This window comes from Gobio gobio, assembly GCF_949357685.1.
Source record: "Gobio gobio genome assembly, chromosome: 1".
Taxonomy (NCBI): Eukaryota; Metazoa; Chordata; class Actinopteri; order Cypriniformes; family Gobionidae; genus Gobio; species Gobio gobio.
Genome location: NC_137097.1, coordinates 54836518 through 54854436, shown reverse-complemented (window position 1 = coordinate 54854436; position 17919 = coordinate 54836518). Strand labels below are relative to the sequence as shown.

At 35.6% G+C, this 17919-nt stretch overlaps 1 protein-coding gene across 13 annotated transcripts in view; it reads left to right on the top strand.

The window, feature by feature from the left end:
• ighd (immunoglobulin heavy constant delta) overlaps window positions 1–17919 on the top strand; it is a 784237-nt gene that overhangs the window by 24553 nt on the left and 741765 nt on the right. The window contains exons 1-2 of one of the 13 annotated variants that reach the window (XM_079830402.1): window positions 2821–2897; window positions 2997–3309. The exons of 7 other annotated variants lie outside the window; for them this stretch is intronic. Coding sequence is in view for 3 of the 6 variants with exons in the window: in XM_079830379.1 (XP_079686505.1) it covers window positions 2849–2897; window positions 2997–3309 (362 nt within the window). In the remaining 3 variants the exon portion in view is untranslated. Of the gene's footprint in view, window positions 1–2820; window positions 2898–2996; window positions 3310–7043; window positions 7118–7203; window positions 7514–11934; window positions 12035–12146; window positions 12451–13122; window positions 13222–13314; window positions 13625–17919 lie in introns of those variants that run through there. 5 more of the 13 variants (XM_079830416.1, XM_079830379.1, XM_079830391.1 and 2 more) reach the window with 5 other exon arrangements.

Below are 17919 nucleotides of genomic sequence, written 5' to 3'. Positions count from 1 at the left end.
GTCCTTTTTAAATTGAAATATTGCATAATTCGGTGTGATACTGGAATTATTTAGTCAATAATACTTCCTATATTTTACATTTTGATAGTTTGAATCACTTACAGTCACAATAAACTGTTTACATTTTCTGCTAATGGACTTCAACCATAAATAATGACAGACATGATCAAATTAAAAACTAAAAGGCTTGTTCAAAAGTTCAGGACAATGTGATGCCTCTTCATGTAATCCCAATTTATTCTTGTTGTTTCAACTTGTGAGTTTGGAAAGTTATTCTGTATGTTTATGTAAATCATCAGTTGCATATTTAAACAGCAGGCATGAGTCGGTTTATACATTCCTCTGATCACTAGAGGGAGGAAAGAATCGCTTTAGATCATTCAAACACACCATGATCTCTTCATCTTTAGTGTTGCTTCTGGCAGTAATATCCTGTAAGTTTAGTCTACTTTTGTGTGTGATACATCATTTTGTTGCTAAAAATCATTTTAACTGTCTTTAAACTTCAGGCTATTTTACTAACTGGTATTATTTCATTTGATACAGGTGTTCATTCAAATGAACTCACTCAGCCTGCGTCTCTGACTGTCCGTCCTGATGCCACTCTAACTATCGACTGTAAAGTCTCTTATTCAGTTACTGGCTATGGTACAGGCTGGATTCGTCAACCTGCAGGAAAAAATACAAAATACAAGCCTAATGATAAATTTGAGTAAATGCATTGTAAGCAAATATTTTCTCCAAAGAAATTGTGCTTTTGCAGCACTTCAATCTGATATTTGCTTCAAGTTCTTTACGATTACATGTTAGATATAAAGTGGCAAATAACCTTTGATTTAAGGCAGTAGCAAAAAAAAAGAAAAAAGAAAGTGTCATGACGACAACTGGTATGAATGTATGCAAATTGGTTTGCACATTACACTTATTGAAAATGTCAAAGTCATTTGCAAAACTAGTGAACATTTTCAAAAAAATATTCTGAACTTTTGAACATTCAAGTTTTCATTCAAGTTTGTCCATTTACATTGTAGCGTTCTTAATACAAATATAAATATCCCACAAATGTAGAAGGGATTTTGTATAGTGACTCAACAGTGCCATAGTATCACAGGTGTGTGCAGGCAGGAAGACAGGTTAGTTCCCAAACGTAGTTTAATTATAAATACTCCAAAGACAGGCAATAACACAACTTAGCATAATGGTGACGGGACAAGCTGCGTCCGAAACCTGGAAAATGCTGCCTTCAGAGGACACATTTCAAGACAGGAAGGCATCAAGGCACGTCCAAATCTAATGTTAGCTTCACTTCCTGTCTCCTGAGATACCTTCATCTGATCGATTTTTGAAGGCAGCATATTTGTATCCTTCGCTGCCTTTGATATCCCACAATCCTGTGCGTTCCATTTGACAGTTGAGCTGGGAAAAAAAGATGGTGTCTGAAAGTTGCGTTTGCTGGTCAGTTTGTGTGTAAATGTGCGGTTTTTACCAACATTTTCTACTTCTGATGTCATTTCTAGAAATTACTAATGTAGTAATTCAATATTTGTTTAGTTCTCACCAAAGCTCTCTCTATTTTGCTGTAGATCATTGAACGGTTACACTGCCTTGTCTGTCCAAAATTAGTTTTGTGTGGTGCTTTTGCACAAACACTGCCTTACAAGCCATTGTCTGCCTTCTTATCTATGCATCATCTTTTAATTTTTTTATGAACTGTTTTAGTTTCCTTTGTTCATTGTTGTTTTATCTATATATCATTTTATTCTTTTTAGTTCTCTTTACAACCGTATATTTCTATTTCTTATGAATCTGTCACCATTTTTAAATTCTCTTTACAAATGTTTTAATTATCCTTGTTTTTATTTTTAATTCTTACACATAGTAATCTTATTTCTTATGTAAAGCACTTTGAATTGCCATTGTGTATGAAATGTGGTATGTGAATAAACTTGCCTTGCATAAGGCAGCGAGGCAACGAGTCAGCTGCCTCGGTTTTCGGACGCAGCCAAGGAGTGTAGGAGAAGGAACAACTTCAATGGTGAACACAAATGAGAAATTATTAAACAGACACAGCAGAACTAAATTAACTCAAAATGACGGTACCAGGGAAACAGACGAGTGGCAGGAAACTGAACAAAGAAACATGTGATATGAAAACAAACTGAAAGTCCATGAACAAAACTAAACAGAATGATAACACATAGATCTTAATATAGAGTCATATTTTAAAGCTCCACCCAAATGTAAATTACATAATATGTAGACATTACATTCTTATTTTTTCTCCTGTTGTGCTTTAGTATGTATCTCTATTTCTTGTTATATTTCTAATGAATTCTGCCTCCAGAATTTATTAATGGGTGTACTGTGTATGATACTGTGGACAGATCACAGGTGGACAAGTGGCTGTACAAACATATCAGGGAGGAAAATGGAGAGAGAGGGGGGAAATACATAAGCTACATGAGCTTTATAAAAATATAAACTATTTAAATTATTGTTGAACTGTATGCCCTGAATAATATTGACTGACTATAACAACAAAATTTAACAAGAATTAATTTATTATAAATTAAATGTGTGTTCTATACTGTTCATATCACAGACAATATTAAAATATAATTTCCTAATACCAAAGTACACCCATCATTACTGCCAACATTGTGAAAGAAATGTAAATAAAAGAGAAAAGAATAATATAATACCCATAATACAAAATCATATATAAAAAATATGTGGATACTAATTTTGTGGGTTGCGTATGCAGAACTGTATGCAAATATTCCTCTTCCTCATATTTATTTGAGTGTTAAGATGAAAAGAAGCAGCTTGCTCTCTCACTTCTCAAACCATGGTCTCCTCGTCTCTCTGGTTGTTTCTGCTGCTAGCAGCTGTCTCTCGTAAGTCTTCATAGTTTCTATAATCCTTAGAATAAAATGACTTGTGGTTATGAATGTTTCCATGTTTCTTAACATGTCAGGCCATATTTATTTCCCCAGGTGTCCAGTGTGTTGAACTGACCCAGACTGATTCTATGGTCTTAAGGCCTGGTCAGGTTTTGACACTGTCCTGTAAGGTCTCTGGATATTCAGTGACTGACAGCAGCTACTGCACTGGCTTCATACGGCAGGCTGCAGGAAAAGCTCTGAAATGGGCTGGAATGATATGTGGTGATGGTAACACATATTACAGTGATAAACTGAAAAGTAGATTTCAAGTTACCAGAGACTCCTCCAGCAGCACAGTGACTCTACAAGGACAGAATATGCAGACTGAGGACACAGCTGTGTATTACTGCGCCAGAGAGTCACTGTGACACAGAGCAATTACTGCCTTGTTCAAAAACAACATTTTCACTCTCTACACAAATAATTTCAGTTCCAGATTATATTCAATGTTCAAAAAATGATGGTCTATGTTTTAACCTTTGACATTTGTCAGTAAAAGTTAAAATAGAGATATTTTATTTTAAATGCGCAAATATTTAATTCATATCTCTGTCTTTCCACCCAAAGCTCAGTACACTCATGATAATTGTTTTACAAGTGAATTCTTGGCACATTTCACAAGAGGGTGCACTGTTCACACATGCAGTCAAATCATGGTAAATACAATCTGAGGATTCTCTAGATCTCCCTTTCTACTTCTAACACAATCATGATAGTGAAGTCTCCTTTTATCGATTATATAAATAGAGGCCAATAAGTCATCTTCAGGCAGTCTGGAATAGATATTATTGCTGATACTGTCGTCACTGAATTGTTCATTTATTGATCCATTCTCATGAAGCTCATGACTATGAAAGCTTGACTACATTAACCTCATATTATAATGCTAATAGTGCACGCTTGATGTTTCTATCTGTAAACTACTAAAGTATGTGTTGTATTTTTGTGTCTGACATCAGCTTTTCTACACAACATGACTTAAGAAAATATTCATTACCTGTACAGTGACCAAATTCAAGGCATTCGGTGTATATTCCAGGATAAGTAAAATTAATCTGAAAGGCCTTAAATATCAGCATAGAATAAAGACCAGAAAACAAGCAAAGGCTGCATTTAGTAAAAAAGTAAACAAGAAAATAAATGTGTGTTCATATCTATCTCTTAGCAAGGTACGAGACTATTAAAGGCATATAATTACTATTTGAAACAACAGAGATACAGTATATGGAGACAAGAGAGTGTATATATAAAAAAGTCACATTTACTGATGCGTTCCCCCTCAGGAAACACCTGTGTTTGGTTATTGCCTCTAAAAAATAAGTGAATTTGCATGTTTCATAAGATTTGTTTAAACTCTAAAACTATAATAAAACATATGGGAAACTACTAAAACACGTTTTGTTAAAGTAGTATCTACTCACTTAAACATAAATGAACAGTACAATCAAGAAATGGTTATTTTAAGTCTTCTCAGCAAATGATATCAGAATCAAATAATTTGACCCTCATGACTGTAAAATAATTTTAGAAAAGATCGTATGGTTTATTTTTTAAATTGAAATACTGCCAATTAAACTAAATTGATTGTGACGTTTCAATAAAACTGGAGATGATTAATTGCACCTCACTTGTATTTCTACCTTCAGCCTCTCAATCTCCCTCCACTATGAGGTTCTCTGAGGGGTTCTTATGTTGCCTTTAGGTTGATAAGAGCTGTATCCACTTTGACTTGTTCCACTGCTTCCTAACCTACGATCATAAGAATTTCGGGGTTTTGATTTTTGCCATTCAATTTTGTCAAAAGATAGTTCAGAGGCAAAAGAAGTGGCAAGATTATGAGAGACTGCTGAGGGAAGCCCAGAAAAATGATGGAAGTTTCCAACACCCATGAAGACTAAGAACATGGTTAGAGCAACGACTCGCACAATCACGGCCGCTGTGTTGTTCCTACATGTCCGCTGTACTTCTGAGCTTCCATGCAGTCTCCCTCATTCATCTAGCTTCTTGCCTTAAAAAAATAGAGTATAGTACAGACTAAGATGTTGGAGTTGCAAAAACGTGATGGTCAAACACATGTGGTTTTTCCCTCACATATGACTTTAGGTGAAACCCCCCATTATCTGACTCTGAGAGGTTATTCATTTCAACTGCCACAGTTTCTCTGGCAGAATCATGTAAGGTGATCTCATTTATGTTTTGATTCTCCATTCTGTTCACAAAAACGAAACAGCTGCGTCCTTCTGTTGTGTGTATGCATGTGTTCTCTTCTATTGCATACAGTTCTTGGTAACACTTTCAATAACAGGGCATTAATTAATAGTTACTTCAACATGAACTCATGATTAATGAAGATATGAATTAATATATGAACCAATGAAGAGATATCCTAACTACGACAGGTGTCATGAGGATTCATGCATGAAACAAGGGCTGCGTCCGAAAACCTAGGCAGCTGACTCGTTGCCTCGCTGCCTTATCAGACAATGGCTTGTGGCAGTGTTTGTGCAGGAAGGCACCTCACAAAACTGATTTTGGACAAACTTCTTAGGCAGTGTAACAGTTTAATGATCTACAGCAAAATAGAGAGAGCTTTGGTGAGAACTAAACAAAAATTGAATTACTATTGAATATATTGAATTAATATTGAATACATTAGTAATTTCTCGCTAGAAATGACATTAGAAGTAGAAAATGTTGGTAAAAACCGTACATTTACACACAAACTGATCAGCAAACGCAACTTTCAGACACCATCTTTTTTTCCCAGCTCAACTGTCACAGAATGGAACGCACAGGATTGTGGGATATCAAAGGCAGCGAAGGATACAAATATGCTGCCTTCAAAAATCGAGGAGACAGGAAGTGAAGCTAACATTAGATTTAGACGTGCCTTGGTGCCTTCCTGTCTTGAAATGTGTCCTCAGAAGGCAGCATTTTCCAGGTTTTGGACGCAGCCAATGTCTTAACTACATGTTACATGTTTGGTAATCAATGCAGATAATTTATTCAGAAAGGTGATTTGCAAACAAACACATTATAAAGTGCGGTATTTATGTGTTCTGGAGAAGTTGGATCAGGAAGAGTTGGTATTGATCCATCTTTGAGAAGCAACTTTTGTGCAAATCCTGTGTTTTACTGTCCCTCATTTGCAAAGCAGCCCAGTGTACATAGATTCACACAAACATATTCTGAAAACATTCAGTAAACCTGATGGAAGACCCTAAATAAAAATAACATTCTAGGTTGGTCCCCTAAAGGTCCTGCAAATGTTACGGGAATGTAGTGTAGAGGGAACGTCCTATAGTAATGGTCCCCTAAACATTCCCAGAATGTCCTGAATGTTCCCTGAAGGTCCGCCAAATAACCTCCCCCCAACCCTTTAAAGAACTCCACATCGTGACCATCTCGGAACGTTCTGGGAACGTTACAGGTGACGTCATTGACAGCAGGGATGTTCTGAAAACGTTCTGGGACTGAAAAATTTCTAGCGGGGTAATTAATAAAAATACATTCTTCCATTGTTGTTTTCAGGTGGTGTTTACAATGTTGAGCTCACTCAACCTCCATCTTTGTTTGTGAAACCTCAAAAATCCTTTTCCATCTCCTGCAGGATTTCAGAATCAAGCTATTGTATTCACTGGATATGTCAAACCACCGGAAAAGCACTGGAATGGTTGGGATATCGTTGCAGTGGTGGTAGAAATAATATTAAAGACTCCATAAAAAACAAGATAAGTTTCACACGTCCAAAAACACAGCGTTTCTACAAGGAAAGAATTTTCAGACTGAAGACACAGCTGTGTATTACTGTGCAAGAGACACACTGACTGAACAAAACACAGCTCTGTACAAAAACCTGAACACATTTATCAGATATACATACTATCATCCATTCATCCATCCATTTCATAAATACAAATACTTTTTACAGACCCATTTTACTTTTCATCACAACAAATATACAATATATAATTACAAATTTCGGTGTTTCATACACATAGGTACAAATAAAATAAGCAATGGCAGACTGAAGGAGGAGTTCATGCAAAACTGTGATGCATATTTCCCATAAGTTGTACTGTTGGAGTGTGTGTGTTCACAGACTGTAGAGAGGAATCAATCAGCAATGACAACAATAATCAGTTCACTCCTGTTATTCCTATTTTTACATGGTCTGTAACTCATTGCTAAATAATCATTTATGAATGCTTAGTTTTAGCAAGCTTTACATATTGCATTTTCTCTCTCTCTTCCACAGATATTCATTGTCAGACCTTCACTCAGTCTCAGGCTGAGATAAAAAGGCCAGGTGAATCTTTTCGGCTGGTCTGTACCGCTTCTGGATATGCATTCAGCAGCTACTATGTTGCTGTGGTGAGACAGGGTCACGGTAAAGGACTGGAATGGATTGCAACTATAGGCACATCCAGTTCTCCTATCTACTATTCCCAGTCAGTCAAGGGAAGGTTCACAGTGTCCAGAAGTGACTCCAGCAGTCAACTGTACCTACAGATGAACAGCCTCAAGACTGAAGACACTGCTGTGTATTACTGTGCTAGAGCGTCACTGTGAATGAGTTCAGGGTCAAAGCAATACAAAAACCACTTCCTTTCCTGTTGACTTCACTTATGATCAAAATACTGTTGTATTTCCAAGTGGTGGCGCTCTTGTCACGCAGTCTTATTTGACTGTTTTGAGCAACACTCACTAAACTTTTGTTTTCTTTGCTTTCTTTTTATGTATATAAAAATAATTAAGTGGCTTAGTAAATATCACAGTAATAATTAACTTAATTAACTTCATAAAATCTCTGACTATCATTTACTTGATTGTTTGAGTTGAACATACGAAAATAATTGACTAAAAATCCAACGGTTAATTTTGTTTAAGATTTGGTTATATTTAAGTTTTTTTACGTGTCCCACTTTCTGTGGAATAAAGTTCTGGTCAGATGTATTACAGTAGCTGATTTCTGCCTAAAACCAAAAGAAACTTAAACTAATGGTTCCTGCAAATTTTCCTAAATTAACATCTGGACAAAATATTACGAACTGCCTTTTATGCTTAACTTGAACAAGAAAATAATTATTTGTCCTAAAATATTAAATAAATGTCAAGAAAGCATTGAATTGAACTTTCTACATGTTGACGCATTGTTCCAACACTTTTTACAACAATTTTATGTTTTAAAACAAATAGTAAACTGTTTCTTGAAAATTATTGCTTCAATTAATGTATTGCGAGATAGAACCTCATAATTCCAAGCAGAAAGTGATTTCTTTAGAATTAGAAGGTTCTGCAGTTTGACCTGTTCCAAAAATCTTCATTTACAAATTTGAGAGGATTCTGATATTGTACATTTAGAATACATTTAGGGTCTCTGTCATTTTCATGTGTGAAAGAGATTTGTTCTCCATATCATTTTTACTATATGGAATGCAAAAGGTTTAAAGGTGGCAATATACCAGTGCAAGGAAAGATGCATATTCACACTCACGTCCTGTTCTTAAAGGTTTGGCCCTTCAGTCATGATTGTATCTTGTGACCCTCCCAATGCAAATGAAAACAATCCTGTATGTTTGCTTAGTATTTATGTGCTTCTGATTGGATCTGGAGCGTTACATCACCACTTTCAAGATGAAGAATGTACTCTGCTTGCTGCTGCTCTCATTCAGCGTATACCGTGAGTTTTCATGAGACACATTTCTATTATCAGCTCTAATACATATTTCAAATGAAATCAGTCTTTTCAATCTTTCTTTTAGGAATAAAATGTCAAAATATGGAGTCCATTGAAAGCACAGTTCAGAAAAAGCCTGGAGAAACTCTGACTCTGTCCTGTAGAGGATCTGGGTTCAGCTTTGACTGCTGTAGCATGCACTGGATCAGACAACAAGCTGGAAAACCACTTGCTTGGATTGGACGTGTTTATAGTGGCGGCAGCGGCAATGACTACGCAGAATCCTTCAATAGACGAACTGAAATCACTAGAGATAATTCAAAGAATATGGTTTATCTGAAACTGTCGGGCCTGACAGCAGAAGACTCAGCCACATATTACTGTGCAAAACAAACACAGTGACACAAAGTTCTTGGCTGAACAAAAAGCACTATTGAGCGTTTCATCACTAGAGTTCAACAGGTGGCAGCAGAGAATACAAAATCCACAAAATACAGCCCAAAGAGCAGATATACCATCATCACTGACACGGTCACATGCATTAATATTGTCACAAGAAGAAGAAGATTGACTGAAGACTGGATACAAATACAAACGTGGTTTATTAAAACAAAAAGGTAGACAGGCGTAACAGAGTGAACAGAAAGGAACTAAATACATGGCGATGAGGAACTAAATGACAAACAGCTTTGATGAATGAATGTCCATGGTTACTGATGAGTGGCGGGAAAATCAAACAAAGGAACACATGTGATGAATGAAAACAAACTGAAAGTCCATGAAAATGGAAACGAACTGAACAGAGTGTAACAAATATAGTCTATTATATTACGGTTTTACAGTGAAGTACACTATGCTCTAAAATTACACAGGCATATCAGACTCTTTTACCACAGCACATATTTTTTGATACATACAGATTTGTGGTAGTGGCTACACATTTTACAGTGACATACTAAAAAGTAAGTTTGAGGTAACCAGAGACAGTGAAAGTGACTCTACAAGGGCAGATAAAAAGTAATGAATATCAGCATCTTGTGCATGAGAATGAATACAGTTAAAACTACAAGCAGTTTGTAGATCAGAAATTTGTTATTTTAATATTATTTATATGTATAATTAAATCTATAATGTATTTGTGAAGTTTAAGTGCATGAGAAAGTTATATATACTGCATGAGCTGAAGTTTGCATGACATATTACTGTCATATGGAGGGAGAAGGACAGGGAGATAATTTTGGTCATACAAGAATGTGTGTACATGTTCTGTCATGGACTGTATGAAGGACCTTACTGTATATGTAGCACCTGTTTCCGATGATGTAACAGTAGCTTATATTATCAACTGATGTAAGCATGAAGTATACATTCTATTTTAAACAGACCAACATGTTTCTTTACCTTGTAAGGAATTGCAAATCCTGTAGTCAGTGGTATATAATGCTCACTGTTAATGTACAACCTCAGAGAAACATACAGCTGGCACGATAACAACACGTTTCTCTCCTGTGTCTCGAGACATATGACAATAAAGAGTTTTTTGACAAGGCAACTGGTATTCCGGTCCTGTGATTCAATCATGACGGGGAAAAAAGCTGAATTTTCAGATCTACACAGTTCTGTTCTAAAACATCTTGAATGAAAAGTAAAAAAAAAAAAAATCCTCTAACATAAGAATATAAAAATGCATATGAATCGTATCCCAACTCAACTTTTTTTTCCTGAGTAACATTTTCTGAGTTCACAAGTCTGCTTCATTATTACAGGCAAAAGTGAGGCCTTTAGACTCTCTGATGCGGGAACAGAATCGTAGGGGAGAGCGGGGCAAAACCTAACGGGGTTAACGTTGGTTAAAACTTTCCACACATGCCAGGGTGACGAAACTTAGTGTGTTTACTAGTTGCCATATCAACACTATAGAGAAAATAACGTGGCAAATTTTCGTCTCTGTTTTTTTTTTGTTTACATAAAATTAGACAAATCTGATATTATTTTAATCTTAAATCTGTCATTTAACAGTTGAGATCATTCTTTAATGCTGATCTAACCAGCAGAATACATGAGCCGGGTTTAAATCCCAGTTGCGCAGGAGGGTCATGTTGTCACACTGCGTTACAATGAGCCCCTATTATAAATATGATATTATATTCTATACTTTTATGAATTCTATTAATAAACTATGAGAAAAAGGTGAATAATGACTGAGAGTCAATGTTCAGAAATTATTATTATGTTTTGAACTATGCTGTATAGCTGTGTTTTGCGGTGGGTTTGCTGTAAAACTCAAAAATTAGTTTTTATTAATTATTTAAAAAATTCCATTATTTTATATGAAAAGGTTAATAATTGTATTTTATTGGCAAAATATTTTAGTTTGTCTTGTATATTTGTTTGGATTATATCAGATAACATTTTAAGCTGTCATATGCTCATTCACATGTGACAATTACCCCACATATGTTGTCACATTTCACTTCCATTCTTTTGGGGCAAATCAAGAAAAAAGTATACACTGTATTAATGAAACAAGACCACATAATTATATAGACCTGTGAAATTATTGTGGAAAAAAAATAAATACTTTGAACCCTGTCACAGGGTGTTTTGGTGTTGGTTCATGTTTTCACGTTTGTTTTCCCATTACCTTGCTTCCTGGTTTTGTCATGTGTTTCATTGTCATGTGATTCCCATGCCCTCATGTGTTGTGTCATGTCATTGGCTAATTGTCTCATCCCTGTTCACAGGTGTCACTTGTCTTGTCATTAGTCTGTGTATTTAAGCCCTCATGTTTGCCGTGTGTCCTTGTCTGTTATTGACGTTGTAACCCGTTGTAAGGCAAGTCTGTTTATGTCCCGGGTTTGCCAAGTCTTTGTTTCTGTTCAAGTCTTTGTTTTATGGTTTTGATTTATGTTAAGCTTTATGTTGGATGAATAAACTGCACTTGGGTTCAAAATACTTTACAAACTACGTTACAAACCCCAGGTGGATTTACACAAACTGAGAAAGTCAAAAAGTATTAGGTTGTGCCCCGCTGTCCTCTTTACTGACCTACTGCTATTGTTGCTTTCCAATATTACAATGTTAGTTATATCAATGCCTGAAAAATAATTAAAGTAGATGGAGACGAAAATTATATAAAATGTCTAGTAGAGAAAACATCTTGACAAAGCTCGATGTCATAAATTTCTCTAATGAAAGCAATAAATGAACCGTAACAAATATTTTTCGCATGTAGAGTTGGTCAGTAACTCTGTATGTTTATGTAAATCATCAGTTGCATATTTAAACAGCAGGCATGAGTCAGTTTATACATTCCTCTGATCACTAGAGGGAGGAAAGAATCGCTTCAGATCATTCAAACACACCATGATCTCTTCATCTTTAGTGTTGCTTCTGGCAGTAATATCCTGTAAGTTTAGTCTACTTTTGTGTGTGATACATCATTTTGTTGCTAAAAATCTGGTTAACTGTCTTTAAACTTCAGGCTATTTTACTAACTGGTGTTATTTCATTTGATACAGGTGTTCATTCATATGAGCTCACTCAACCTGCGTCTCTGACTGTCCGTCCTGATGCCACTCTAACTATCGACTGTAAAGTCTCTTATTCAGTTACTAGCGAACATACAGCCTGGATTCGTCAGCCTGAAGGAAAAGCTCTGGAATGGATTGGAGTGATCTGGAATAGTGGAGGCTTAGCCTATAAGGATTCACTGAAAAGCAAGTTCAGCATCACCAGAGACACGTCCAGTAACACAATAACACTGCAAGGAAAGAATATGCAAGCTCAAGACACAGCTGTGTATTATTGTGCCAAATATACACAGTGACAGACGCCAACAGCCTCCCTGTACAAAAACATCATCATATTCACATTAGCGTATGCATCATTTTTTCCTTCAAAAGTTTTATAACACCAGATTTACAGAACAACAGATTTACAGATTAAGTATTTCAATAGGTCAATACAATACAATCAATAATCTCATCTGTCATATTGGCTTTGCTTTCTTTAAGATTGCCAATAAGACAGACTCAAATAAAAGTTTCAAAGATTTGTATGTTTCTCAATAAAGTTCTGTATTGATAGCTTGTTTTCACCGGTGTCACTGTTTCAACAGCACATATCTGTGTCAGTCAATGAACTGAAGCACTTTATCTTTCTGTGCGAGTCGCAGTATTGGCCAAACACCAATAGATGGCAGAAATGAATTACTTGAATTGATCTTATCTCATATTTTATTTTTTAACATTGTTTTTTAGTGGTTTTAAACTTTCAGTGTAGTGTTATTTATAAAAATAATAAACAAAAATTACTTTTATCTCCAATAATAGAAAAATGAATAGACTGTTTATACAGATCTCAAACATTAACTATCCAAATCTAAATCTGGACCAAACATACGTCAGTCTTTCATACCATCCGTTCTCTGATTTTAATATATGCAAATGACCTTCCCACTTTAAATGTGTGAGTGCATCTTTGTGATCTACAGACATCTAAACTCTAGGAACAAAGTCTGTCTTTCTGGTTTAAACTTAACATACACCATGTTTAAAACGTTTCTTGTATATGTAATACTGGGAGTTTTACCATGTAAGTCACTGAAGGATAATCATTAAGACTGCAACAATGTGACATTATAACATCTCAATGAAATGTAGCCTAATATTGTTTCCTTTTCCACAGGTATTGAATGTCAGACATTCACTCAGTCGGACACAGTGGTTAAAAAACCGGGAGAGTCTCATAAACTTACATGTACTGGAACTGGATTTACATTCAGCAGTCTCTATCTAGGCTGGATCAGACAGAGCCCTGGAAAAGGTCTTGAGTGGATTGCGTACATCAGCACATCCAGTTCTCCTATCTCCTATTCCCAGTCAGTCCAGGGAAGGTTCACTGTGTCAAGAAGTGACTCCAGCAATCAACTGTACCTACAGATGAACAGCCTCAAGACTGAAGACACTGCTGTGTATTACTGTGCGAGAGAGTCACTGTGAATGAGTTCAGGGTCAAAGCAATACAAAAACCACTTCCTCATTCACATACAGATGATGAATATTGACTTATCAGCTGCATTGCATCACATAGAAATATTCAATTATAAAAGCTCATTCTAAGTAGAAATTAGTGGGCAATGTCACTGGTTTCCAATACAGTCCTGCTCCTATTTTGTGTTTAAATTATGCTTATGCTCTGATACATATGTTCTGGTCTAGGCCATTTTTTCAACTGCAGAGGCTCATGACTGCATTTTACTGAATCAGAATCACAGGGACACTATTGTAAGCTTCCCTCGGTCATCAGAAACAAACATGTTCATGAAACAATATTAGGCTACACAAGCAAGAGGGCTGTTTAGCACAGTTGGCCTATTGAAAATAAAGGCACGATTGTGATATTGCTTTTTATAAACATTAAGTTAATATTGAGTAACTTACATTTTAGACACAGTATTGCCATTTACTTTGCCTATTTTTACTCCATCAATGAAGATATTTCCAAACAATGGCATATCCATCGTGTCTCTGAGCACTTTTAAACACACAATGCGGTTTACTTCCTGAATGAATCTGTGTTTTTGAATGAATAGGTTGAATGAATGACTTAAAGGGTTAGTTCACCCAAAAATTTAAATTAGCCCATGATTTACTCACCCTCAAGTTATCCTATATGTATATGACATTCTTCTTTCAGACGAATAACATCAGAGTTATATTTAAAAAAAAGTCCTGGCTAATCCAAGCTTTATAATGGCAGTGATTGTTGCTCTGTTTTTGAAGTCCATAAAAGTGCATATGTCCGTCCTATAACTGCTGAGCCCGATCACACGAAAATGCGTATAAATAATATGAGTATGCAATGTCGTGGAATGTGTACGCCAAAATGAGTTATAAAGTGCGTATCACGCCATAAAGTGCGTATCATGCACACGAAAAACAGCGTACCATATGCACGGCAAAACTAATTTCGGCGTATACATTCCATGACATTGCACACTCGTACTATTGATACGCATTCTCATGTGATTGTGTTGAACTGCTCCACACGGCTCCGGGAGGTTAATAAAGGCCTTCTGAAGCGAATCGATGGGTTTGTGTAAGAAAATGAAAAAGTGTTGTGCGTCTCGCAGTTCAAAATGCTAACGCTACGTCTGATGACATTGTCACCAGTTACACTCGTCAGACGTAGCGTAAGCATTTTGAACTGCTAGAGGACAACACTTTTTCCGTAAGAATATGGAAGGCGATCGGCCGGAATCTAGATAATTTACTTTATAAAGTTTTAAATATGGATGTATTTTCTTACATTAACACATTGATTTGCTTCAGAAGGCCTTTATTAACCCCCCAGAGCCATGTGGAGCAGTTATATGACGAACAGATGCACTTTTATGGCTTCAAAAACAGAGCAACAATCACTGCCATTATAAAGCTTGGATTAGCCATGCAGGACTTTTTTAATATGACTCCGATTTTATTCGTCTGACAGAAGAATGTCATATACACCTAGGATGACTTGAGGGTGAGTAAATCATGGGCTAATTTTCATTTTTTTGGGTGAACTAACCCTTTAATGATTTACTCATAAACACAGTCACTTGTTGCAGAGTAAACTATTTACTCTGCAGAAAGAGTCACTGCTCTCCCCCACCACTAATGCACACTAGTCCGTCTGGTTCGAGGAAATACATGACAAAAATTTTATCAAATTCGAAGAACACCACATTTCCATATAATTTGAATCAACATATAGTTCATTATTGTCTTTATTTCTCTTCCAATAAATAAACTGCTTTTAACGTATACAGAGGTCATTAGCTCTGATAACAGTTGGATCTATGTTCACTGTAACTTTTTAAATGAATAAAATCTAGAACATTTGAACATAATGAGAGAACTGTATGCAAATATTCTCTCCTCCTCTTTGTTTGAGTACTAAAGGGAAAAAAAGCAGCTTGCTCTCACACTTCTCAAACCATGGTCTCCTCATCTCTCTGGTTGTGTCTGCTGCTAGCAGCTGTCTCTCGTAAGTCTTCCTACTTTTCATAGAAATAATTCATAATAAAAATCCCTTATATATGGTTATACAAAATGTTTCCATCTCTCTGACATGTCAGGCCATATTTATTTCCCCAGGTGTCCAGTGTGTTGAACTGACCCAGACTGATTCTATGGCCTTAAGGCCTGGTCAGGTTTTGACACTGTCCTGTAAGGTCTCTGGATATTCAGTGACTGACAGCAGCTACTGCACTCATTGGATACAACAGGCTGCAGGAAAAGCTCTGGAATGGGCTGGAGTGATATGTGGTGATGGTAACACATATTACAGTGATAAACTGAAAAGTAGATTCCAAGTTACCAGAGACTCTTCCAGCAGCACAGTGACTCTACAAGGACAGAATATGCAGACTGAGGACACAGCTGTGTATTACTGCGCCAGAGAGTCACTGTGACACAGAGCAATTACTGCAATTACAAAAAGTTGTTGCGCTCTTCAATCGGAAAGATTATCTTTTCTTTCAGGTGCGTAGATCCAAAAAGGATAAACTTGAGCAAAACAGAAAAAATGGTTGACCGCACACTGAATCCAAAAAAGACTGAAGTCTGGGAAAATACTAAATTTATTTTATCAATTGCATGGTGCAATAAAGTGCAAAGTGCAGGTGGGTTAAAAACAGAGGAGCATGAGCAAAGGTTTCAGCAGATTGCTATCCTCAGTGATCAAAATGCAACAAACAATCACCCTCTTTCTAGATAGACAAGCAATTCAAAGCTATCAGCTTAATCCAATTATCACAATTATCAATTAACACCAATAATAATCAATTATCACAAGTGTCACAGCAAGAGAGTCTGAAAAGTAATGAACATAACACAAACTATATGAAATATACATTCAAAGCAAAGCAACAGTAAATGTTGCAGAAAATTACAAAAAACAAGAGAGTTCAAGTTCTTCATTCATGCCATCAGGAAATAAAGATTTAAGTTCAAAAATCCAAAATGCTTCCCTTTGCAACAATTTCTTGTCTCTATCTCCGCCTCTTCTATGAGGTAAAATCCTCTCAATGCCCAGGAACTTCATGTCAGACAAAGAATGTTTAGCAAGATTGAAGTGACGATAGATGGGAGATGTATCATCCCGTCTACGAATTGCACTTGTATGTTCAATCATTCTAGTGCGTAAAGCATGTGTGGTTTTACCAACATATAACAGAGAACAAATGATATTGTAAATCACATATGTACTCTTGCAAGTTATCAATTGTTTGATCTTATATATTTTTTGTGTACAAGGATGTACAAGTGATTGACATTTGACATATTTAGTGCAAGAAGTACACCTGTAGCATGGAAAATTACCATGAGCATCAACTAGTGGTCGGAGAAGAGACATGAGTGTCTGCATGAACAAGCTTATCCCCCAGACTAGAACTCCTAGAAGAAATGTTTTATGTTTTAAAACTTAAAATATATTTGAACAGGGGAGAAAAGCAAGTGTAATAATATAAATCTAAATAATGTGTGCCATAAATGATAAAATCTCTAAAGAAAAAAAAAAGAACAAGACAAACTTTAATGTATAAAATTTGATGGCATAAAGGCTAATCAGGGCAATACATGTTATATATATATATATATATATATATATATATATATATATATATATATATATATATATATATATATATATATATATATATATATATATATATATATATATATATATATATATATATATATATATATATATATATATATATAAATCAAATTATTTTTTGTCACTCAATGTTGGTAATGTTTAAAATGCATAATATATACAAAATAATATCCAGAGCTCCACTCTTTCAAATCAGATTCTTTAAAACTTAAAAAGTCCTCTTTAAATTGAAGTATTGCATGATTCGGTGTGATACTGGAATTATTCAGTCAATAATACTTCCTATATTTTACATTTTGATAGTTTGAATCACTTACAGTCACAATAAACTGTTTACATTTTCTGCTAATGGACTTCAACCATAAATAATGACAGACATGATCAAATTAAAAACTAAAAGGCTTGTTCAAAAGTTCAGGACAATGTGATGCCTCTTCATGTAATCCCAATATATTCTTGTTGTTTGAGCTTGTGAGGTTGGTAAGTTTTTCTGTATGTAAATCATCAGTTGCATATTTAAACAGCAGGCATGAGTCAGTTTATACATTCCTCTGATCACTAGAGGGAGGAAAGAATCGCTTCATATCATTCAAACTCACCATGATCTCTTCATCTTTAGTGCTGCTT